The sequence below is a fragment of the Camelina sativa genome, chromosome 17 (genome assembly GCF_030686135.1).
Source record: "Camelina sativa cultivar CO46 ecotype springtype chromosome 17, ASM3068613v1".
Lineage (NCBI taxonomy): Eukaryota > Viridiplantae > Streptophyta > Magnoliopsida > Brassicales > Brassicaceae > Camelina > Camelina sativa.
Genome location: NC_141896.1, coordinates 20662180 through 20688560, shown reverse-complemented (window position 1 = coordinate 20688560; position 26381 = coordinate 20662180). Strand labels below are relative to the sequence as shown.

Genomic DNA, 26381 nt, shown 5'->3' with positions numbered 1-26381 from the left:
AACCGGAAACTATTTTTTCCATTATTTTTGGTTAATTATGGTTATATTCGGTTTGCTATCGGTAATATTAAGTTAATCGACCTAATTTGGGTAACATTTGGATTATTTATGGTTATATATTCATCTAATCGACCCATAACCGGAAATAACCGAAAAGTAATTTCAAAAGTTTTTAAATTTTCAAATGGTTATCATATCAGTATATCCAAATTACCACCTTAAACCAAACACAATATAACTAAAACCAAATTGTTATATTAAAACCCATAATGTTGGAAATATGAACCCTACACCTCAAACCCTAACCCCTAACCATAACCCTAACCCCTAAATGTCATGTTTTGAATGTTTTACACATTTTGATCAGACTGTGTAAAAATCAATATTTGTCTATAATTATTACTTTTTATTGCTTATAATGATTGTAATATTCATTTTTTCATTCTATATTTTAATTTTGAGTTATAATAATTCTAATTTACAAATATTTCATAAGTCAGCCGTTTATGTCGATAACTCAGCCATATCAGTCAATTGTTTGAGAATTACTTTTATCTTAAAAAAAAATTAAAAAAAATTCAAATTCAAATTTTGAATTCCTTTTAAATAAAAAATCGCTAAAATCTCATTTATTACGTGTGTGGTTCTTAACAATAAACATAATTATTGTCTGTGTCTCCCCAACAACACTTTTTGTATTTTCGAGAAAGTATATAATAAATTAATATATCCGTTGCATAACTCAGCCATAATTTTAGCATAACTCAGCCAACCCTCAAATTAGAATGACTAAATAACCGAAAAAAATAATTTTTCCAATTTGGTATTTTTGAATTGGTATGTTTGGTTAATTTCGGTTATATTCGGCTTACTTTTGGTTATATTAGGCTAATCTACTTAATTACAATATATTTTGAGTTATTTATAGTTATATTTTAATCTAACCGACCCATAACCGGAAATAACCCAAAAAAAATTTGATTTTTTAAAAATATATTCAAATGGTAATAATATTAGTATATCCATATTACCACCTTAAACCAAACACATTAAAACACATTAGAACAAAAACCAAAAAACAAATAATGTTACTCATCTGAACCCTACATCTCAAACCCTAAACCCCAACCCTAACCTTAACCCCTAAACATCATGTGTTGTATGTTTAACACATTCTGGTGAGAATGTGTAAGAATCAATCTTTTTATATAATTATTACTTTTTATTGGTTATAATAATTGTAATATTCCTATTTCAATTGTATATTTAAATATTGAGTTATAATAATATAAATTTACAAATATTTCACAAATCAGCCGTGTAAGTCAATAACTCAGCCATCACTTAGTCACTTCGTTGAATTTTTTTTTTTATTCAAATTTTGAGTTCAATTTTTTAATTATTTTGTATAATGTATAGTGAAAAAACTAATTTTATAAATTTATTACGCGTGTGGATCTGAGCAGGCACAGAATTATTGGTTGGATTTCACCAACAACACTTTTTGTAATATCGAGGCACGGCACGAAAGACCAAACGAAGCCGTACGAAGTACATAACTCAGCCGTACGAAGTACATAACTCAATGTGTATCATATGGCCTCAATTCAATGTGTATCATATGGCCTCAATTCACAGAGATATGTATCATATGACCTCAATTCAATGTTATATAAAATAGTAAAACAGTTGCACTTCCTCTTCCTCACCAACACCAATATACCTTTATTTCATTCACATATTAAAGACTCATATTCATACACACACTTAAGAGTAATCTCCAAACACTTGAGAATTTACATCAATCACATGAGTAAGTAGGAAGAAGAAAAGAACAAAACCCGGTTTCGAGCTCAAAGGGAAGAGGACCATCAAAACCAGGAAGAAGAAGAATCAGTACGCTGACTGTAGAAGAAGATAAAGAGAATAAGCAGAACAGAGGAACAGAGGAACTTATTGACTTCTCTAAAGAAAAGGGGGGCAGGGATTCTCACATTTGTTTTTCGATCTGATATTCCATCCAAATCAAAGAAGAGAGCACCTGGAATATGAGCAACCTGTAGATACGGATTAGCATGGAGCCAATCAACAGACACAACAGGTTCATTGGAAGATACGGATGATGTGGCGTAATTAGCTTTTGGCTCAGTTCCAGTAGAAGCCATAACTCGACTAACGTGAGTAGATGATTTATAAGTCGAATAGGCAGAGTGTAACTGTGAGCTGAATGCTTTCTTCTGCAACAATCACTACAAAAGGTCCAAACTTTGGTTACAACAATTCAATAAAGTGAAAGAAAAACACAAATTCGAGTTATTAAACACAGACATCATCAGATAATCTACACAATTAACTACAACTCTCTATGTGAAACCTTGGTAAACTCGAAAACCCACTACTAGTACTAGTAGCCAATACAAGACTAAACCGATGAAGGAAGGATCAGAGACCAGAAGTGAGAACAACGAACAAAGAACTTACAGCTTCGGATGCATAGGCGTTGGAGAACCGGAGAATTGTACGGACTAAGGCTTGAGTATTTTTCCAACAACTTTCCAGCTGCGGATTCAGCGACCTCGTCGTCTTCTTTGAAATCGAACACTTCCATGTTTTTCTTCATCTCTACACAAATCTGAGGGAAACAAAGCCTCGCCGGTAAACGGAGAATCAATCATGTAATTTATACACTACACAGACTTGGCAAAGATGTTTGAATGAAATTGAATTGGGAAATCAAAGAGAGAGGGAGAAAAAAAACCTGCTGTTGGATCCTAGCGAAATCAGCAGGAGTCATACGGCTCATCTGATCTTGAGCGAGACGAATCAACTCAAGATCCATCAACCCGTTAAACATCGTTTTTCTAGAAGCTTCTATCGCGAGAATCAGATCGGTAAACAAACAAAACTTTCAAATCGAAACTCGCCGGAGAAGGAGGATAGCTCTGAATCTGGGATCGAGATTTTAAATACTAATCGTTAAAAGAGTTTTGAGAATCGGAGGTGAATTGTTTCTGCGGGGTTGAATATAAAAGAAGAATCAAAATAAATTAGAATTTAAGTTAAGTTAATCGGCTCTCAACCTCCTCAATTGACTAACGGAATATGCCGGCGGAACTGGAACTAGGATTTCGGACGAGAGATGAGAGAGATTTTTTTTTTGGTTATGAACATTAGAAACTGTTTGATTTCCCTTTTTTGATATAAACAAAGAAAAATTCAATTATCAAATCTGAAAAAAAAAACTGTTTAGTGAGGTGGAAAATTGAAAATGATGTGTATTTTAATTTGCTGATTTGTTTATTTTTTATTTTTTTTACTCAAAATCTAAAAACAAAATCCAAGGAGTAAATTGTAATTCCACCCAAGGCACTAAACATTTGAGTAATTTTTAAAAGATTTATAGATATGAGTAATAAACCAACTTTTGGATAACATTTGAGTAATTCTTTCTTAATTATATACACAAAAGTAAGATTTTACTCTCTCCTTATTGACTTAGCATTTAATTTCTAAAATTAGTAATTATTTTTTAAATGTAATAATGTACATTAATTTATAATTTAAATCTACACTTTACTATTAAATTGTAACTGAAATCACATAAGTTATGAATTGACTATTTTTTCATTCAAACATACTATAAATTATAATTGTAACTCCTCTGATTAAATAATTTTAGAAAAGTAACTTCCATCCCTTGAAATCCTATAAATAACCATTCCACATCATCATTCACCATATCTTAAATTATAAATATTTTATTTGTTTTGTTTATTTTCTTGCATGGGTTCAAAACTCATTGTAATAGATTGACATATCCATTGGTGTTGGTTAGTTAGTAGTGTCTTTTTGTTTTTTTGGACAAAGGTTAGTAGTGTCTAGCTAGGATAGTATATTTTATTTTCTTAATTGGGAAACTCAATAATTATAATTAAATTTATTTAACATACCGTAGAATGGAAGAAGGAAAATATTTTTGGTAGAAATTGAATAACTTAAAAAGGGAATATATATATATATATATATATATATATATCTACCAAAAATTACTTAATTCCATATTATCATCAACCAAAGTTACTTATATAAATATAATATATATATATATATATATATGTGTATGTGTGTGTGTGTGTGTGTGTGTGAATGTTTAGTTAAGGTTATTATGTATATTCTACAAAGATATCCATCTGAATTAAAAAAAAATGGTGTTGTGTTTTATTAATAATCTTTTTGTTTTTTAGGTAACAAAGAAGATTAATGTTTCAATGTTAAATAATATTTATTTTTTTCTTTTCTATATATGATTTGCGCGGGTAATTTTTCTAGTATTTATATAAGACCGTATGTGGAATATTTATAGAGGAGATATTAATTAGTATGATACTTAATTAAGTGAACAATCCATAGCTACCTACTTGTATATATAAAAGATGTATTGTTAGGTAGTCACGGGAGTAATATGTCCGACCATATTATCCGAAAATAAATATAAAGAATTTTAGCAAAGTAGACAGTATTTTTGAAAAGTTTATATATTAGCCCAAGTTTTCGAAACTACCTAATTCCCTCTATAAATTTCGCCGCTAGTAAACTAAATACTTATGAGAAATTATTAGATTATACAGACACACCTCCTAGTTATCACATCATAGAATTTCTTCAGCTTCTTCTCTTGTCCTCCAATTTTGAAGACTAAGCCCTTCTTCGTCCAACTGACTACCAATGTCACTTATGTTCCACTGGAGAGAAATAACAAGAACCATTTCTCCTTATCTTCTGATCCTTCCACAGCATCAAAATCAGTCACAAATTTATCAACCCCGAAGGTCTTATCCATACCATAATAGACATGATTATTCCATTGTCTGTTTGTTTGGTAATGACTCATTCTTTCCTTCTTTCCGGGTATCTTTGTCTTATTCTTCAAACCATCCTTGTCCTTCTTCTCCTTCTCCTCCACACCATCATCCTTCTCAGCAACCGCAGAAATATCCTTCCCATCCAGCTCCGTAGCGGGTTTTTTGTGGTTTCAAGTGTAGCCACGTTTGAATTTTTGGATATTTCGGTTTGCCATGTGTTACTGCTGCTTCAATTTTGTGGAAACAAGTGAAAAATTGTATTTTTTACAGATTTGAGAAGTTGTTTTTCGATTTTTTGTTTTCAAAGACTTGATTTTTCTTTCCTCATTTGAATGGAAGAGGTTGTACCATCTGAAAATCGGTTTAATTGTAACTATCCATTCTATGTATATGCAAAAGAACCAAAATTAACAAGATCTTTAAATTCATATTACTTGATTTTTTTCCACAAATAAACGTTAATGTGATATAGTTTGACTAACACAATAGATGACAAGTTTGGGTTGAGTGAATAAAGCATTATTTCGTTAATAACTTACTTCCAATTTTTACAATAAATAGAAGTGAACAAAAGGTGAACTAAAAAAAAAAAAAAGTGAACCAAAATTTCTATTTAATCATATACACAAAATTAAAATTTCACTTTCTCCTGATTGATTTAGCATTTAATTTTTAAAAGTAATAATTATATTTAAAATGTAATAATGTACATTAATTTATACTTTAAATCTACATTTTACTATTAAATTGTAACTGAAATCATATATATTATGAATTAACTATTTTTTCCATTCATTTTCATTCAAACATACTATAAATTATAATTGTAACTCCTCTGATTAAATAATTTTAGAAAAGTAACTTCCATCCCTTGAAATCCTATAAATAACCATTCCACATCATCATTCACCATATCTTAAATTATAAATATTTTATTTGTTTTGTTTATTTTCTTGCATGGGTTCAAAACTCATTGTAATAGATTGACATATCCATTGGTGTTGGTTAGTTAGTAGTGTCTTTTTTGTTTTTGTCTTTTTGACAAAGGTTAGTAGTGTCTAGCTAGGAAAGTATATTTTATTTTCTTAATTGGGAAACTTAACAATTATCATTAAATTTATCAACATACTGTAGAATGGAAGAAGGAAAATATTTTTGGTAGAAATTGAATAACTTACAAAGGGAATATATATATATATATATATATATATCTACCAAAAATTACTTAATTCCATATTATCATCAACCAAAGTTACTTATATAAATATAAATATATATATATATATATATATATATATGTGTGTGTGTGTGTGTGTGTGTGTGTGTGAATGTTTAGTTAAGGTTTTTATGTATATTCTACAAAGATATCCATCTAAATATATAAAAAAATGGTGTATGTTTTATTAATAATCTTTTTGTCTTTTTGGTAACAAAGAAGATTAATGTTTCAATGTTAAAATAATATTTCTTTTTTTTCTATATATGATATGCGCGGGTTATTTTTCTAGTATTTATGTAAGACCGTATGTGGAATATTTATAGAGGAGATATTAATTAGTATGATACTACTTAATTAAGTAAACAATCCATAGCTTTTTTTATATATATAAAAGATGTATTGTTAGGTAGTCATGGGAGTTATATGTCCGACCATATTATCCGAATATAAATATAAAGAATTTTAGCAAAGTATACAGTACTTTTGAAATTTGTCCAAAAAAAAAAGACAGTACTTTTGAAAAGTTTATATATTAGCCCAAGGTTTCGAAACTACGTAATTCCCTCTATAAATTGCGCCGCTAGCTAGTAAACTAAATACTCTAAGGGGGTGTATTCAATCTAATACTCCAAGTGATTTCAGTTTTCATGAGATTTTAGATAATTTTGATGATTTTAGGGAAGTTGATGATTTGTTGTAAAAAATTTTAAAATCCCAGCTAAAACTATGAGATTTGGATTTCTGTATTTTTAAGTAAAGAAATCCTCTCAAATCCTCCATGATCCCAAATAATTATTAAAATCTAAATCTACAAACTATTTTGAATAACAGTGGATTTTAAGATAGATTTTTAAATCATTAATTCAATAACAGTAGATTTCAAGAGACTTTTTAAAATTCATGATTGAATAACATTGGATTTCCGAATATTTTTTAGAATCAATAATTGAATAACATAGGATTTATAAATTTTACACAAATTACTTAAAATGTCAAGTTGAATACATTCCCTAAGATATGAGAAATTATCAGAGTCTCTCAGGACGGATCTACAAAGTGTTGGGGTAGTGACACGTGCCCCGCAGTGATTCTTAAAAATAGCCTAATGTGTAATAGTTCAATTAGTTCTCCTAGCTTATTTGGTAGAGAAGTGCCCCATGCATCATGTAAGGTGAGGTGTTCAATACCCTTCTTTCTAGTTTTATGGTTTTTTACCCCCAGCCCTCACTCACTTATTTTAATTAAAAATAGCTTAATGACTCATCTATTTGATACTTCAGAAGATATAACAAAAACCAAACTCAAACACAGAACTTTAAATTCTATGTATATTAGATAAACTAAAAACTGATAATATGTTATAGTACTGATTTACTAGTTTTGCAATGTCTTTTAAATAAAAAGTGCCCCATACAAAAAAGTTTCTAGATCCGGCCACTGTAGAGTAATCAAAACAAAGTATCAACTCAAACCAATATAAATTTTTTTTTTTTTTTTGGTAAAACAAACCAATATAAATTTTGTTTGTTTACACCGACAATTTGTAATTGTGAGGACTAGGAATTTAAATCATTCTCGTATATATCCACTGACCCTTTTATAATAATCTTTGTTTCGGATATAGACAAATAATTTTGTGACGTCATATATACATGTTTAACTATCTTTTACGTTGTTTACTAAGCTTGATAGCTAAAAGTTTTTGCGCGCGTGCTGATTAAAAGTTAGTGGACTACATTTATTTGTACTTATGAGCCGAACTAGATCTGAAATACAATGTGTGTCATGATATGACTTTCAAAGTTTATTGTGCAGTGTTTATATGAAAGATTTTGGAGATCAGTAGACATATGTTTAGCTTATGCATCATGCAGCTAGTACGGACTACGGACCCAGATTGTTCATTCTTTTTGGATAAGCTAATCAAGATCGGTTTAAGAAATATGTATTTATTAACAGATGATTCAAATATGTGTGTATCGTGCAAGGGTTTGTTACCGTTTATAAATATAAGTCATACTAAAAGCCTTGAATATCTTAGTCACAAAAATGTATTTAGATTGCGTGAATGTGAGTGCGTTATTTTCTATACAAGTAATATAAACGAGGACTCTCCTTGCATGACATGTGAAAAAAATTCATTAAGTTGACATATTGGTTTCTTCATACATAATTGATAATTTGCCTCGCTGATGATATATAATAGTGGAAATAGTTTGACTAAATACAGTTAAAACGAAATCAATACCGCTGGCGGATGCAGAAGTCATTTTAATTTGTATGGGGCAGCACCGCTTTAATGAACTAATAATTTTGTTAAATTTAATTGATATACTACTTAGCTTAGCATTTTACCTGTGGCACAACCTTAAGAAACTGAAATTTTTTGTTGATTTTAATAGATATAGCACACAACTTAGCTAATAATTTTTCAAGAATTAAGAAAATAAGTATGGGGCACTTGCCCCACCCCTCATAAGCCTAGATTTGCCCCTTACCGCAGCAAACCATTCATTGTCAGTTAAAGTTTTGGTATGCATACCATTATAAACCGAAAACTTGAAACGAAACCCAAAGCTCTGATCAGTATAAAGGCAATAAGTGTTTATAGTTTAATTTTGCCTTCTTGAAATTTTAATATGCCAACACTACAACAAATATGGGTATTGATAGCATACGATTAACGCTATAATATGGCTATTATAGCGTTTTCAAGAACGCTATTAAATGAGACGCTATATTAGGGTGGCTATATACGATAGCGTTTCTGGGCTTCTGATATCGTAGGGTATCCTGTAATAGCATATGCGTGTGCTATATTATAATTTCTAATAACACATATATAGTGCTAAATTTAAGTATATAATAGTAGTTTTTGTGTGCTATATGTACAGTAAACGTAGCTATCTGTTGTTGCTATGATTTAATTTTTAGTAGCTCTATGTTAATGCCATTTGATTAGTTATCTTAGCATCGGTGTTGAGCTATTTGTATCTGAGTTGTAGCTCTTATTATGTGCTACTAAGTTGTATACAATGACTTCATCTGCCTGCTATTTCGTTTGGTTTCTGATTACTATTAACCGTTTTTTATGCAGCATATTCAAATAAAGTTACAATTTGAAAGTAACATGTGATAAAGCTGAAATTGTATTCTAGAATAGAAATATCAAACATTGTCATGATACGATCCAATCCCATAAATCCCAAACAAAGAACACAAGTCTCATGCATTTGCCAGAACTACGAAAGTAGAAAATCATAAGGTTCTTTAGTCGACATCAAATGATCACAACTTTTTCTTCAGGCCATGCTATAGTGGTACCAATAGCATCCTCCATACACTCAATAGCAGAATTAGGCCTCCAAACCTTCGCATCAGGAACCTTGACTACATCAATCCACACACGAACTGCATTATGACCCAAGGGAACAAAATGCACTAACTGCTCTGGGTTGTTTGAAGACCAGCGTCCTTTTGCAACAACCCTATTCTGACCGGTAATGTCCAGCAGTCTGCACTTCTGATCCTCTTTGACAATCCGTTTCGGAGAAGTGTGCTGCATAGTATAAATAATATTCAAGGTTTACCAAAGGCATCAGTGCTAACATATTTTATAAGTAAGAAAATGTTGAAATTTACCTGCTGAGATGAACTTGAAGGAGATTGTGTAAGTGGTTTTGAACTCTTCATAGGAGCTGCTGGAGTGAGTCCTTGTGACTGCATGCGAGGAGATGTTGTAGCTGGTGCCTCTGTACTTAAATCTTCAATTAAAACTCTTTTGAATGGCCATGCTACAAACGACTTCAAAGAGTCATGAAGATTTGAGAGTTCTTCTGTTGGCCGCCAAAGAAATGTCTCAGGTTCATTAACCGCATCGACAAAAACTTTAATGGCATTTGGTCCAAGAGGAAGGCCATTCACCAATGCTTTGGGATCACGAGTCTGCCAACGGCCTTCAGCAACAGGTTTATCATCATTTGATAGCCAATGTAGAAGTTTGCACTTGTTCGTCGGAAGTTATATTTGGCTCTGTTAAACAAAATTATTCCAATATAGAAAATATTACTAGATTTAAGAACACTAAAACGTAGAGATCAAATCCTAAGTACAATCAATCAGATTAAGAAAACATTACCTTAGGCGGAATGTCTTCTGGTCCTAACTCCTGCTCAATTGCCTCAACACAATCCTGAGGCTACGCAATAGTTTCTCCTACAGCTTGACCAATACTAAACATATTTGCCGCAGGTCTCCAAAGAAATGCATCATCTTGAAAAGCCGTCTCAACCAACACCTTCACTGAATTAGGGCCCAATGGTACATTGTTGACGAAGTCCATGTGATCAAAAGACAGAATACAACCCTCGGCTACTTTAAATTTAGAGCCAGACCAATCATATAGAATGCACTTAGGTTGCGGTATTTGGTTTACACTCTACAAATGTAAATAATAGTTAGAATCTGTTAACCATTCAGTGAACAACCTCAGCAAAACTCATTATATATTAACACTTACTCTTGGCGCCGAATGTTCACCAACTTCCGAAAATTGACGCTGGAAAATGAGAAGGAATGTAATTAGTTACCATTTTCTTAGACCATTAATCCAATGATATGAATTTGCAGACTTACAGGACTATTCAGTTTCGCAAGAGCATCTTGTAATTCATTGACCTGCTGCTGCAACTGAATATGGGTCTGTTGCATTTGAGTCACATACTTGTTTTTCATCTGGAAACAAGCAAGTTTGGACATACTCATTCCTCTACCCATTGCCCTCAGCCGTCCAGGATTGTCAGGTCCCAATATCTGAGCAAGAGTGTCTTCTTTTGGTTTGATGATGATGATGATGGAGCATCAGACATAACAAACTCTATAAGAACTATACATACCTCCCAATAAGGCAATGTTCAGAATAATGATCTTTTCTTCCATCTAGTTAACTCCTCTTCATCTTTTTCTGCTAAGTCTTCTTCTTCATCATCAGATTCACTGTATTCATCTTCGTTATCAGATGGTATGTCACAAGCAGCTCTAGATCTCTTCTTCCCATTCTCTTTTCTATTACCAAAATCATTCTTGTAGTTTCTCAGTAGTAAGAAATATTTCTACCCGTGAGTATCCTTCCCTTTGTTCCAGCTCTGCTTTACCATCAAACCAACTCTTCTTTCCTCGAAATCTATGTGACGGAGGTAAACTTTTTCGGTGCACATATATACAAACTTCCTACTATGACTCAGCCACAAACTATCTGTGTGCTTCCCACATATAGGACAACCCATCTTACCCTTTACTTTACAACTAGCAAGATTTCCATATGCTGGGAAATCACTTATGGTCCAAAGCAGCATCGCCCTCAACGTAAAAGTTGTTTTACTAAATGCATCGTAAGTCACCTCACCTTTAGACCACAAACGATTTAAATCTTCTATCAGAGGTTCTAAGTAAACATCTATACTATTACCAGGTTGGTGCGGTCCAGGAATCAACAAACTAAGCATGATGTTTTCCTCCTTCATACATAAGTCAGGAGCCATGTTATAATTAACGAGCAAGACAGGCCAACTACTGTATCGGCGGTTCTTCATGTTGAAGGGGTTAAACCCATCAGTAGAGAGCCCAAGTCGCAAGTTCCTCTGCTCAGCTGCGAAAGAAGGATACTTGTCATTCATTGACTTCCATGTCACTGAGTCTACTGGATGGCGTAATTTCCCGTCGCTGCTCTTGTTATTGAAATGCCATCTCAAATCCGCAGCCACTTTCTCCGATCTGAACATCCTTTTCAGACGAGGGATTATTGGAAAGTACCTCAAAACCTTCTGTGGAACACCCTTCTTGACTTCCCCAGTGTGCATGTTGGTCTTCCATCTCGAAGACTTGCATTTTGGACAAGTATCAACTTCTTCAGCTTCTTTCTGAACAGGCAGCAGTCGTTCACACAAGCATGAATCTTTTGATATCCCATATCAAAAGATTTCAGAAACTTCTTTACGTCATATGTTGATTTGTGCAGTACATTGTCTTCAGGTAACATTTTTGGTAAAGTTTCCAGTAAATCATCGAAGCTCTTGTCTGACCAGCCATTCTGAGTTTTAATCCGAAACAGTGAAACTGTAGCTGAAAGCTTGCTATGAATCTGTGAAAAGATGATAGACGACGGAAGTTCAGATAACAAAGATAAGCAGATCGCAGTCGCCGGAGACAAACCAAAAGATGGAACAACCTCGTCGTCATCCTCAATATCATGCCCCATGCTAAACACAACAACTACACGGTTTGGGCCATAAAGATGAGTTTTGTACTCAAAGTCAACAAGGTCTGGGAGGTGATCGAAGCAGAGTCGATCGACAGTTACAAAACCAATCTGGCTATAGCACTGATTCTGCAATCCATACCAGAAGCCCTTATACTGCAAGTCGGAGGTTTAGGCATAGAAAAGAAAGTCTGGGAAACCATTCAAACTCGACATGTAGGAGCTGAGAGGGTCAAAGAGGTTAGGTTAAAACCTTAATGGCTGAGTTTGACAGACTCAAGATGAAGGAATCAGAAACTGTTGATGATTTTGCTGAAAAACTTTCTGCAATCTCCTCAAAGACAGCCTCTCTTGGAGAAACAATCGAAGAATCAAAGCTGGTTAAGAAATTCTTGAAGAGTCTTCCAAGGAGAAAGTTTATATACATGGTTGCTTCTCTCGAGCAGGTATTAGATCTCAATACTGTAAGCTTTGAGGACATTGTGGTAGGATGAAAGTATATGAGGAACGGTTGTTGAGGAAGAAGATCCTCAAGAGGATCAAAGCAAACTTATGTATGCTAATACCGAGTCACAAAGTCGAGACTACAATGGAGATTATAGGGGTAGAGGACGTGGTGGAAGAAACTTCAGAGGACGGGACGTGGTCGTAATACTTGGAGAGATCCATCACAGGTTGTCTGTTTTAGATGTGACAAGGTAGGTCACTTTGCCTCCAAATGCCCAGAACGTTTGCTCAAACTTGGTATAGTGGAAGTAAAAGAAGGTGGCGAACATAAGGATACAGAAGAGACTGATCAACTCATGATGCATGAAGTTGTCTACTTAAACGAAAAGTACTGCAGGCCAAGTAAGTTTGAAGCCAACAAAGATGGGAATGATGTCTGGTATCTCGATAACGGCGCAAGCAATCATATGACTGGAGATCAAGGTACTTTGACAAGCTTGATCAGTCAATTACTGGGAAAGTCAGATTTGGAGATGATTCAAGGATTGACATCAAAGGAAAAGGTACGATAGCTTTTATCGATTCATATGGGAAGCAAAGAGTAATGACTGATGTATACTTCATACCGGAGTTAAGGAGCAACATCATAAGCCTCGGACAGGTTACAGAAGCAGGCTGTGATATACGCTTAAAGGGAGGTTATCTGACAATGTGTGATCAAGAGGGAAATCTGTTGGTCAAAACAGAGAGGTCTAAGAATCGGTTATACAAAGTGATTATGGGACTATCAAATAGTGTTCGTCTAAATTTCTTGTCTGCGAGTGAATCAAGTTTGTGGCATACTAGGATGGGACGTGTTAATTATGCCACACTATCATCGATGTTACCAATGAGCATGTGTTGGGAGGACAGAAGAAACCACTTGATAAAGAGATTTGTAGCTCATGTCTGCTTGGAAAGCAGCCTACACAACCATTCCCTCAAGCAGCTAGCTTTCGATCAACAAAGAAGCTAAAACTAGTACATGGAGATCTCTGCGGTCCTGTAACACCCTGTACAAGCGCTGGAAGTCGATACATATTTCTGCTCATCAACGACTATTCACGGTACATGTGGACCATTCTGTTAAAAGAGAAAAGTGAAGCATTGCAGAAGTTCAAGATGTTCAAGACAATGGTGGAGAAGGAAGCAGAGGAAAGGATTCAGACTTTTAGAACTGATAGAGGAGGCGAGTTTGTGTCTCTCGAGTTCAACTCTTTTTGCGAGTCTTCTAGGATCATTCGACATTTGACAGCTCCTTATACCCCACAACAGAATGGAGTTGTGAACGACGTAATAGAACACTTATGGAGATGACAAGAAGTGTTCTAAAGCACATGAGGATGCCAAACTATTTATGGGGAGAAGCTGTTCGACATTCCACTTATTTGCTGAATAGAGTTGCAACACGATCACTCAAAGATCAGACACCATATGAGTGTTATCGAGGTAGGAAGCCAGCGGTTGGGCATGTTCGTGTCTTTGGTTGTGTTGCCTATGCCAAGACAGATAAAGCGCAACTAAAGAAACTAGATGATAGAACTCGGTTGCTTGTACACTTAGGAACCGAACCTGGTTCAAAAGCATATAGGCTGTTTGATCCTGAAACCAAGAATATATAGTCAGTCGTGATGTTGTTTTTGACGAAGCAAAAGGCTGGAACTGGACTAAGAACAAGTCTGAACAAGATGGAGAGGAGAGCGTCGAAATTATAATTGATGGACTAAGAAGAGATGATTTGGTGAACAAGTCGACTGAACAATATGTGCTAAATAATCAGACTAATGATACTTGTAGTGAGGAAAACAGAGGAGATGAGCAGTCTGATGAACCATCTGCATTACTTGAAGAACCGTCTGCAGTAGTATCAGAAGTGGAAGGTAAAAGATATCGAACTAAGGCGAAGTATCTTGATGACTATGTCTGTTTTCAGGTTGCACAAGAAGAAGGAGAACTAGTGTTGCTCTGTTTAAACAATGAACCAAGAAACTTCGAAGAGGCTAGTGGATCCATATAATGGAGACGTGCTTGTGAGGAAGAACTCGAATCTATTGAAAGATTTAAAGTCTGGGATCTTGTAGACCTACCTGTGGGATCAAAACCAATTGGGTTGAAATGGGTCTTTAAAATCAAGAGTAACTCGGATGGGAGCATCAATAAGTATAAAGCACGACTAGTAGCTAAGGGTTATGTCCAAAAACATGGTGTGGACTTTGAGGAAGTGTTTGCTCTAGTAGCAAGGATTGAAACGATTAGACTTCTTCTTAATATTGCTGCTTCTAGTGGCTGGTAGATACATCATTTAGATGTCAAAACAGCTTTTCTACATGGTGAGCTTGAGGAGTCAGTACATGTAAGTCACCCAGAGGGTTTTGTGAAGAAAGGAGAAGAGGAGAAAGTCTATAAACTCAACAAAGCTCTGTATGGCTTAAAGCAGGCACCTAGGTGCTGGAACAACAAGCTGAATCAAATTCTTTTGAAGTTTGGTTTTGTTCGATGCTCAAAAGAACCTTCGGTTTATATAAAGAACTCGGGTCACGATCTCTTGATTGTAGGAGTGTATGTTGACGACTTGTTTATTACTGGAACAAGTTTAGAGATCATTATGAGGTTCAAGGAGGAGATGTCGACAATGTTCGACATGAGTGATCTTGGTAAACTGTCATACTATCTTGGAATTCGAGTGAAGCAGCATCGAGTGGGAATAACACTTGATCAATCAGGTTATGCAATGAAGATCTTGGAGGAAGCTGGTTTACAAAACTGCAACTTGGTTCACACACCAATGGAAACAGAGTTGAAGTTATCAAAAGCAGAGAATGAGAAAGAGATTGATGCAACAGTGTACCGCAAGAGAGTAGGGTGTCTTCGATATTTACTTCACACTAGGCCGGACCTTTCTTACTGTGTGGGAATCTTGTCGAGATATATGCAGAGTCCGAGATTGTCACACGGTGCAGCGTTAAAGCAATGTTTAAGGTACTTAAGAGGAACCGTTGGTTTGGGACTGTCTTATGAAAGAGCGAAGGAGCCTAAGCTTGTTGGTTACGGTGACTCTAGTCATAGTAGTTGAAAGACCCCGACCCGGACGTCCCAGCATCCGCGGTTACGGCTTCCATCCGGTCCTCTTCCCGGCCGAATATCCATTGATTCGGTTACTTAGCTTTGGCTCGCGGTCTTTGCTTTGTAACCCTTATACGCAGTGGAATATAACTTTACCCTTGACCATCCTTTGTGCCTAGCCATACAACCAACCAACCCCACAGGCTTCCCGCACCACTCATATCCGTAGCTTGGTATCGGATGTACCATTACTTGACTCATCGGTCATACCTCGATACCTCGGTCGACTCGTCGGTCCTTGTATCCAAGCCAGGTCCGATCGAACGATCCGACCCCATAATCGAATCGAAGATCGTCCTTCGACCGGCCAATACTTCCGACAGACTTGCCAACCACCCGACCGATCAATCCAACCTACAGCTCGTATCATCGATCCTTTGATCGCCCGATCTGACTAGCGATTGGATCACCGATCATCCCTCGATCGATTTGTCCATTGATGTGGATCGTCGATGACCTTTTGATCAATCCGATGTTATGATCGAACCGTCAATCATCCTTCGGATAGTCCGAATCCATGTCCAAACCGCCGCTTATCCTTCGATCGGTTCGACCTGATTGGCAAACCGTCGCTCGTCTCATCGTACCATCGATAGAGAGATAGCGTGCGCATCAGTTCGAACGAGAATCAACGTACTCACCGAGCCGCACCCCCTTTTTTTCTTAGGCTTAGATGGACTTTGGAAAGGATGATGGTGTTCTAGAAATAAAGGCTGCGCCCTCTATTTATAGGGTTCTGGCTGAAGTCTAGGTCTCAAAAAGTACCTGTCCGACAAGACCCTTCGATCGCTACCATTCGATCGTGTATGTTCTGCCGTGCTTGTCTGGCCGTGCCTGTTCAGCCATGACCGATCGTCCGTGTTGGTTCGATCATGCCTGTTCGGTCATGCCTACTTGGTAATGCCTGTTCGGTCGTGCCTGTTTGGTCATGCATGTTCGGTCATGCCTGTTCGGTCATGCTTGTTCGGTCACGCCTGTTCGTCATACCCGCTCGGTCATACCCGTTGGTCACCGCGTCCCATAACCGTCCACGAGCTCCCCAGCTGACCCGACACTGTCCACTACCATCCAGCTGGCCGAGCTCGGTCGAGCTTCCTGGCAGCTGGTCGAGCTGATGCTAGCTGTCCGCAGCTGATCGAGAACTGTCCCTAGTTGATCGAGAACTGTCCGCAGCTGTCCACAGCTGAACTGACTTGTTCATCGATTTCGTTCAGCTCGTTCAGCTTATATTCCAGCTAGTTGAGCTAGTAGCTTAGCTACTTAAGCTCAGCTATCGATCAATTCCCTTAAAACAAATTGCCCCCCTTTAGGATCGCGGGACGCGGGCGTTACAGTAGTGATCCGGCTGATGGAAGAAGTACTTATGGACATATCTTCTACTTTGGACACAGTCCGGTCACATGGTGTTCGAGAAAGCATGATGTTGTTGCATTGTCATCTTGTGAAGCTGAGTATATGGCGGGAACTGAAACCATCAAACAAGCAATTTGGTTGCAAGAACTGTTGGCAGAAGTCACTGGGAATTCGGTTGAGAAGATACTGATTCGAATTGACAATGAGTCAGCAATTGCATTGACTAAAAATCCAGTGTTTCACGGGCGTAGTAAACATATTCACCGGCGATATCACTTCATCAGGAAATATGTTGAAAACGGACAAGTAGACGTGGAGCATGTGGTAGGTATCAACCAAAAGGCAGACATTCTCACAAAGGCATTAGGAAGATTCAAGTTCAAGAAAATGAGGGAGCTCACGGGAGTTGAAGATTTGACAGCTTTGGAGTTCAAGCTTAAGGAGGAGTATGTTGGATTAAGCTTGAAGAGAGCTTGAAGTTATCCTAAACCTATTTGGGAATTAAGTTTCTTGAGAGATAAGGACTTGAATGTTTAGGAGTTATCTAAACAAATATTTCCAAATAGGATTAGGACAAAAGAGGTTTTCCTTGTGTTATAAATATGACTGCAGTTTTGTTGCAGAACATAAGTTTTATAAGTGAGAGTTTGTAGTTTGAGAGATTGGAGAGAGCTTTAAGTTTTGAATTATTTTCTTAAGGATTTAATAAAGAGAACAAGTTCTTTGTTAATTATCTTCTTTCAAACTATTGTCGTGTGAATCTATATGTACCTCGTTTTATAGTATTTATTTATATTTATTTTGTTTGTATTCGAGAATCATCTTTATTGACAATGACGGACAAAGACAGATCAGTTCTAATCATGTATATTTTTAACTAGTTTTCTTTTTTTTTTTTGTTAAATATTTTTAACTAGTTACAGTTTAAGCTTTTAATCACGTCAAGGACAATAAGTTAATATGTCTAGGTAGCTTGTATAGGCTATAAATTATTTTTATGATTGAACTGCAAATAAGTTACCAATTGATTAAGATATAAGAGTTAGTGGTACAAGTCTCCATTTGCATATGTTACGAAATCCATGAAATTGATTGTTGGCTCGTCATCAGTCTTACGATAAAATAATAGATACTCACTCCATTTTAAGTTATAAGAAAATTTAACTAAAACATCGAAAATAACTTTTAATTTTTCACTCTTTTTAATTTTATATTGATAACAACATCTAATACTTTATTTAAACCATTTTAGCCGACGATAAAACACTTAAAGACAAAAAAAAAAAAAAACACTTAAAATCAAAAAAGTCAGATAAATGATCTTTCTGCATAAAACTTTAATCTTTTTAATTATATAAAACGGAGTGTTTGAAAAGATGTTGGTGAGTTATATTATATTAATCTCTACTAACTAACATAAAGTGTTTCCTCATATAGATGTGTTTCTCACACTATATTATTCTAAGGATATTGTACGTTCATGTGTTATTATTTTTTGTAAACTAACTATTAAATCATGTAGGTCTCTAGGCGTCATAAAATTTTCTCCATATATCTAAAAGTTCAATTCAAACCTCTTCTTTAATACTGTAAAAAAATTTGAGGACTCAACAGTATGTATGATTTAGCTTCGATGACTCAACTTACAAAATCTAGAAATATTACAACGTAACGGTTGAGTTGAAGGCGGTAGGGAATTTTCTTATCTTCATATATGAATTAGAGACCGTCGAAAGATCTTTAATTACAAATGTAGATTTTGGTTTTTAAAAAAAATTGAGAACTTGTTGATAGATATAAACAAATTTTGCATTATTTACTGAATCGTGCTTTTGTTTTTTTTTCAACGTGCTTTTGTTTTCCATATCGTCGGTATGTCAGCACACTGAATAGTACTAATCCGTCGACTACTTACTTTATAGGCACGTAATAAAACTATTTTATTTATCAAACGGTGAATCAATCGAGTGGTGCGTAGGTAAACCAACAAGGTTTAAGGTCGTCGATATCATACTTCTAAATAAAATACTCACGTAGTATCTTGCGCAGAAGCTGGTGATGAAATTTCAGATATGGTCTTGGTTTATGCAGCTGAGGATCTAGCTCCCAGTGTCAGTGTGAAAGCTGTTGTACAGAGACTTTGTTTATGTGGCGAGTGTGATTTTACATGTCCAGCTGAGTCAGTCTCTATTTTTTTTTATTCTTTTTCTCGATCGACACTGCCGGTTCCTTATAGTGTCGGATTTGTATTGTTTCAGATGGGACAGCTGAGTGAAATTTTTGGTATATATACATACATGTTTTCTTTTTTGCTCATATAGAAAGTTTTTCTACAATCTTAATAGAGCACCTTGATAAATTACTATAAATTTAAATAACAACCGACTAATCCACAAGACTATTAATCAAACATCGCTAAACTTTGTGGAGCGGGTCACGGAAAACTAAAATATCTCTATCATACCAGTGAAAAAAGTAGTTATGATCATTTGGCAAAAAAGGCGCCTCGTGAGTTGGTGTATTGGCCTACTATCCCATGGCAGAAATTGTACCCTAAAGAAGAAAGTGAAAACCAAGGCGATGTTACTGATGCAATGGTAACTATAGGTTTATCTCATGGCTGGGTAGCTTCTTTGAAGAACGGAACTGTATGTCTCCAAGAACTAGAGCTACTCTCTCAAATTAAGAGGTCAATGTAGTACTTAGGGGTCGAATTCCACAAGGACTCAAGACTACATAATAAATTATAGAGTTTTATAATTATACTAAACAAATTAATTTGATTTAAAATAAAAGCAATGCAAAATATTAAATAAAAGTTGTTGTAAATTCAGAAGATTAAAAAGCTAGGTCTAGGGAACTTCTCAGGAAATTATGAAATATTAAATCAATAAATAAATAGGATTCAAACAATTAAGAACAGATCTAGAACTCTAAACACTTTTGTAAATTAAATCAGTTCTCACTGCAAATAATATCCAAATTTAAAACCATAAAATCCAAATCTCTTTGTAAAATTCTAGGTTAAAAATCAGCTTTAAAAACAGGTTTAGATCGTTCACAAAATTATTAAATCAAATCTCTTTGCAAGAAATAATTTTGCTCATCAAAAGGTTTTATGAGGAAAATCAATTATATTCTCATATCAATTTATTTTCCTAGATTATTAATTCTAGATGGCCAATCAAGGATTAATATTAAGAACAACGTAAGATGAAGATCTAGCAAGATAATGAATCCTAAATAAACAGATCTAATAAATCATAAAAATCCTATGAAAAACCCTGAATCTAACAAGCAAACTACTCAGACATATTCAATGAAGAACAAGACATGATTCTGAATAATAAGCAATTGAAATTAAAAGAGTAAGAAGGAGTTCAAGAATTCTTCTCTACAAACCAGATCTCTCTCTCTCCAAAGCTCTCAAAATCTCACAGGGTTGCAGAAAAATAAAACTTGATAGAATAAAACTTAAAGTTTGGAAAACCTAAAAACTATATATATGTGTCCTAAAACACGTCAGGGACTTATGTTGCAAATATGGAAGACTTTGGGGCAGATTTGTAAAACTTTCAATTTTGAAGTCTTTTGTCGGCAGAGAGGGGTGTCGATCGATGTCACCTTGTGTGGTGTCAATCGATGCCATTGCTTTGATCCGATTCCAACTTCTCTTCCTTGATGAATTGCTCCAAAACGATCCAAATTGCTCCATTTCGCTCCGTTCATGCTAAAAACCTGTAAAGACTCAAAAACAATCTAGAAACAAATGAAAAGACACTAAAAGACTCCTTATATCATGGTTAAAAACCACAAAAACCATGATATATCAATTAGCCTCTTTCAAAGGATTATGTTTTATGATAGTCATGAATTAAAGTTTTTGGATTGTTTTGTAATGTGATTTTTTTTAACTTTCAAACTATAGTTGGAAGTCTTAAGTGATGAAGATGAGCCTAATGCTTGACTCCTAAAACACAATCTCTTTGGCTTTGAACATTCACTCATAATATTATACTTGTAAGTCTCTTAGATTTCTCCTCTTAAATCCTCTGATCTTCAACTACAAAATATTTCCAAGTTTATGTTTTGTAAATTTGCTTTGTTTTTCATTTTTAAAAGTTCTTTATCCCCATTACAAAAAAAAAATATTTTACTTTGCATATTGATAAAAAAATTGAGCCTAATTTTACCGTGTAATGCATATATAAATGGTCAAAAGATCACATATTTCTTTATGCTTCTTTGGAATCACTTCCCAAACTTTACAACATCCTTTTGAAGATCAAAGGACTTACAGAGACCTATTGTAAAACATTATATATATATATATATACATACATATTGTAACCTCAATACTTTCATCAAAGACATATGTCAATCTTTAAAAGTGGTCTAAATTATAGTAGATTAACATGTACAAAAACAAGCTTTAGTATTGTTTGAGTTGCCAATCATAACTCATGTCTATTTTCCTGTAACCCTTACTCCATCCGTCATTATGCCAAAAAAAGCTTACACCATTTCTAATGATTATCTATATTTTTATATTTTACATTTAGGGTACAATTTTAAAGAAATATGGTTTAGTATTTAGAGTATAAGATTAAAAGCATGATGCTATTTTAGCATTTTTAGAATTTAGAAATGATTTGCTAAATTTAAAACCAAAATTTATTTTAATGCAATATGTGAAAATTTCTTTTAATAAACTTTATAATTATAAACTTATAAATGTATGTATTTAAATTCTTTTTAAGGCATATATAAATAATATCATGAACATTTCATATACTCCCTCCATTTCAAAATATAGGATGTTTTAAGCAAAGCAAGCAGATTAAGAAGCTTTTACTTTTAACAAGTTTAACCAATCAGAAACAATACTGCATAATATAAAATACTAAACTAATCTAAAAGTTGCATTGAAATTTGAAAAAATCCTATATTATGAAACAACAAAATTCTCCAAAACATCCTATATTTTGAAACGGAGGGAGTATAATTTAATAAAATTTTATTTTACATACAAAATATTTGATTTTATGCGTGGGTAAGCTTATCCTTTGTTGACCCAAGTACTTAAGCTCGCTGTTTTGTACCTAAGCTTATCCTCCTCCGTCGTCGTTTAGATCGTGGTGATGCTCCGATACTTGTGGAGATCAAGGACCAAGAAACGTCACGACAGAGTCGTCGTAATGGTGGCCGTCGGCGCCGCTGCGGATCTTCAGCTTGAACGTGGGAAATCGACACGTGGTACGATGCTGATCGACGATTTCGGCGTTGATGAAGTGTTGAAACGCACATTTTGATGTAGGCATGTGTAGAACACTGGTACGGGATAAAACGACTGTCGGAGATAGTTGTCTGCTTTGTGAAACATATATAGGACAACATCTTCAAGAACTCAATTTATACTGAGTACTGTACTGTACGATGCAGCAAATAAGACAAGGAAGATGAGATAACATTTTTTCCATTCTTTTATTTGTCACTTTTGAGTTTTGTGGTTAGGATAGATAGGGAATTTTTTGGCTTCTTGAGAAAGTGTGGTTTACTTTAGTTCTCTGTCACATTTATGTTTCCAATTTTGACAATGGTAATAAGTCGTTTATGTAATTTCACTTAAATTTTTACCTAATCAGTGTAGGACATTTATCCGGCCAATTGAAAATTAGGGGAATTGACGAGGTACATAAGAACGTTGAATTTTCATAGTATTTTGAATTACTTGGCATACAACTTGGAAAGAAACTAGTGTTTCCCCCTCGATTGTTCCTATTATTTCTAGTATTTATTTAGGGACGATTGCAAAATTGAACCCCTGATCTGAGTCAATTGCAAAATTAGACTCTTTTTTTCTCTCACCAACATTTGCCACTTTCTCCCTATTAAATCCTCTGTCATTCCATGTATTCACAGAAATGCCATTATTTCTGATTTATTTGAATTTCTTGCGAAAATGTTTATTACATCCATATCCTCATCTTCTTCTTTTATTTACGGTTGTGCCACCGACATCAATTTTCCAACCACCATTAACAACCAAATTTGAAGTTTTTAATGCTTCAACAACCCAAATTTGTGAGCTTAAATAACACCCAATGCTATGAGAACTTCATTTTCTTCTATCTCCCCTCCATTTTAATCTAAAAAATTGAAAGTTCGTTAATCTTGTTATATCTCGTGAACAAGGAAAATTGGCGCTGTGTTTCTTCAGTGGTGACTAAATACGACGTCCTCGGTGCTTGACATTGCGAAACAACCACCGATAAGGTTATTTTCCGGTCGATTTCGTGTTTTTCTTAGTTATTTTCTCGAAATTAGACTTCATTTCTTTGTCCAACCGTCATAATATCATGTAAAGTCTACTATTTGGTCAGTTTTGCAATTTAAAATTTATCGAGTTTCGAGCCCGTAGACTAAAATTCCAGTCTCCTTAATTTCATTTGAAAACAAAAAAATATAGTGTAGACTGCATTAAAATACTTCTAACCGATACCTCGTTTGCAGTCTACTAAGGTGTATTTTTGCAATTTACCAAATTATTGACTTCATAGTGAAGACTGCTACGATAAGTCTTCTTACGATAATAAACTAGTAGACTTCCATAGTGACTATTTTTGCAATTGACCAAACTATTTAAGCATTGACCGTAATATTAATATATTAAAAATATATTAAAATAATAAGTTGACTGCAAAAGAAGTCTACTTTCTCAAAAATGCAATTGTTGGTCAATTGCAAAAATGTCCAAGGCAGACTGCAAACGAAGTCATCACTAATGTAGACTTCATACGAAGTCTACTTGGCGAAAGTCAAACTTGGTCAATTGCAAAACTAACCACGACGAAGTTTACTTTTTCTGGTTGACGGATAGTTAAAGTCTACTTAGTAGACATAAGTCTACTTTAAAATCAATGGGTTGGTCAATTGCAAAAATAACCATTGTTGACTAAATTTGAAGTTAACTTGTTGAACTTTCCGTTGAAGTCTACCTTGTTTTATCTATTTAATTACAAAACTAACCAAAAAATTAACAAAGGAAGACCACAAAAGAAGTCTACCGGTTATGGTAGACTTCATTCGCAGTCTGCTTTGTAAAATTGTAATTGCAAAAATAGATCCCAAGAAATAGACTTCATTTGTAGTTTTCCTTTTATAGTCGTTTTTATGTCTACTCGTTGATGTGAACATGAAGTCAGCATTATTTGAAAACCAATTTATTGCAAATTGGTGAATAATTTTTAAGATTTTCTTGATGTATTCTTTGATATATGTTATTTACTTGCCTCTGTATGATTTTGACATGAATCCATATTATACATATGGATAAATCAAGTTTTTGGTTTTCATAGGCAGTTAGGGTATAAAGGTAGACTAATTTGGGAAGTCAACGTGTTGGAGTTATCTGTGAAGTCCGAATAAATGAAATAGTGTTTATTGCAAATTGGTGAATAATTTTTAAGATTTTCTTGATGTATTCTTTGATATATGTTATTTACTTGCCTCTGTATGATTTTGACATGAATCCATATTATACATATGGAGAAATCAAGTTTTTGGTTTTCATAGGCAGTTAGGGTATAAAGGTAGACTAATTTGGGAAGTCAACATGTTGGAGTTATCTGTGAAGTCCGCATAAATGAAATAGTGTTTAATTGAAATTTATACATTGTTCTTATTGATTTTGTACCTCATTTGTTTTGTATCGATTATGTTTTTGCCTCTGTATATTTTTTTCATGATAATATATTATACTTTTGGATCAATCATGTTTTTGGTTTTGTTAGGCATCTAGGTTATTGATTTAAGACTTCTACGGGTAGTCAGCTGTGTAATGAGTATTTGACTTGCTGCTTACTCTTTCAGGTAAATGGCGCAAATACCTGTTGTTTTCGGAGTATGGGTGACGAGAAATGGATCTTGGCATTTTGATATGGATGGACGCAAAGGTGGGAGAATGTTTTTTTGCGACACGGTTGTACATACGCTGAGCTTCTTGAAATGGCTGTAGAAGATTATCAGATTGACAAAGAAACAGAGATGGTTCAGTTATCGTATCCCTTAACAGAGATGATGCTTCAGCAATTGCCCCAAGATACCCCTCCTGTCTATGTCACAAATGATAGATCAGTTCAGAACTTGATAGATTTTAGTAGTAGGAATGTTGTTCGCCTTTGCGTCTCTACGCGATGCATGGATGGACAGCCGGTTAAGGAATGTGTTAATGATATAAAAAATTCTCGTTCTATAGACGATGGGGACGATGGGGACGATGGGGAGTCAACGGGTGAAGTAGGTGACGATGTAGATCCAAGTGCGGATGAATGTGTAGAAGAATGTCAAGAAGCTCTCCATGACACTAGAGATGAGAAGCCGAAAGATATTAACGACATGGATTTCGATTACAGTGAGTACGGGAAATTTGAAGATGACGATGACGATGGAGATGACCTGGATGTAGATGTTGAAGAAGGGATACCGTTTGTTGGTGGTATTCATGGACAGTTAAATAATCCTTGGAAAGACCAATTGAAAGTAGGTCAATGCTTTCCATGCAAACATGATGTCATAACAGAGGTGCGTTTGACCGCTATAATGTTATAATTCTCTTTCAAAATTAAGAAGTCCACAAAGACTCGGTTGGTGGCAATATGCTCTGTGCCAGGATGCACGTGGAGGGTCGTCGCCAGTGTGAAGAATGATCCAACCACTTTTTGGGTCACCAAATATCTGAACGTGCATACATGTTCTATTGTGGACCGCCTAGCTCACCGTAAGCTTTCCACCTCCAAATATATTGGGCAGCTTTTTGTAAACCGGGTAGGAATAGTAGATGGTATTGTCCCACAACATATCCAAGATTCAATGAGGACAATGTTCGGCATGACATTGGATTACACAACTTCGTACAGTTTGATCGAAGAGAACAGTAGCGATGATAAGCGGCGGAGAAAAGCGGCAGAGTTCGTCGGAATCGGCGGAGATAAACGGCAGAGAAAAGCGGAAGCGAAGAGTTTCCTTACGAGTAAGAATTAGAGATAACTATCATAGTTATCTCCGTTTTTAAGTCATAAAA

The 26381-nt window shown here is 34.9% G+C and overlaps 1 protein-coding gene and 1 pseudogene across 4 annotated transcripts; both read right to left on the bottom strand.

Moving 5' to 3' along the window:
• Window positions 1-1701: 1701 nt before the first annotated feature.
• On the bottom strand, window positions 1702-3251 carry LOC147924101 (uncharacterized). 4 transcript variants are annotated; one of them, XR_015587074.1, is made up of 5 exons: window positions 3081-3251; window positions 2759-2948; window positions 2482-2632; window positions 1995-2249; window positions 1702-1905 (listed from the first exon to the last, which is right to left on the bottom strand). XR_015587074.1 is itself a non-coding variant. In XM_087495816.1 (4 exons), exons 2-4 carry the CDS (start codon window positions 2852-2854, stop codon window positions 2191-2193), a joined length of 306 nt encoding a protein of 101 aa, XP_087351942.1. In that variant the 5' UTR covers window positions 2855-2948; window positions 3081-3206; the 3' UTR covers window positions 1702-2190. The 4 variants fall into 4 exon arrangements, 2 of the variants coding, with proteins under 2 accessions (XP_087351942.1, XP_087351941.1); XR_015587073.1 differs by having other exon boundaries at window positions 2759-3218; XM_087495816.1 differs by having other exon boundaries at window positions 1702-2249; window positions 3081-3206.
• A 6110-nt stretch (window positions 3252-9361) lies between these two features.
• On the bottom strand, window positions 9362-10479 carry LOC147924100 (uncharacterized; annotated as a pseudogene).
• Between the last annotated feature and the right edge of the window lie 15902 nt (window positions 10480-26381).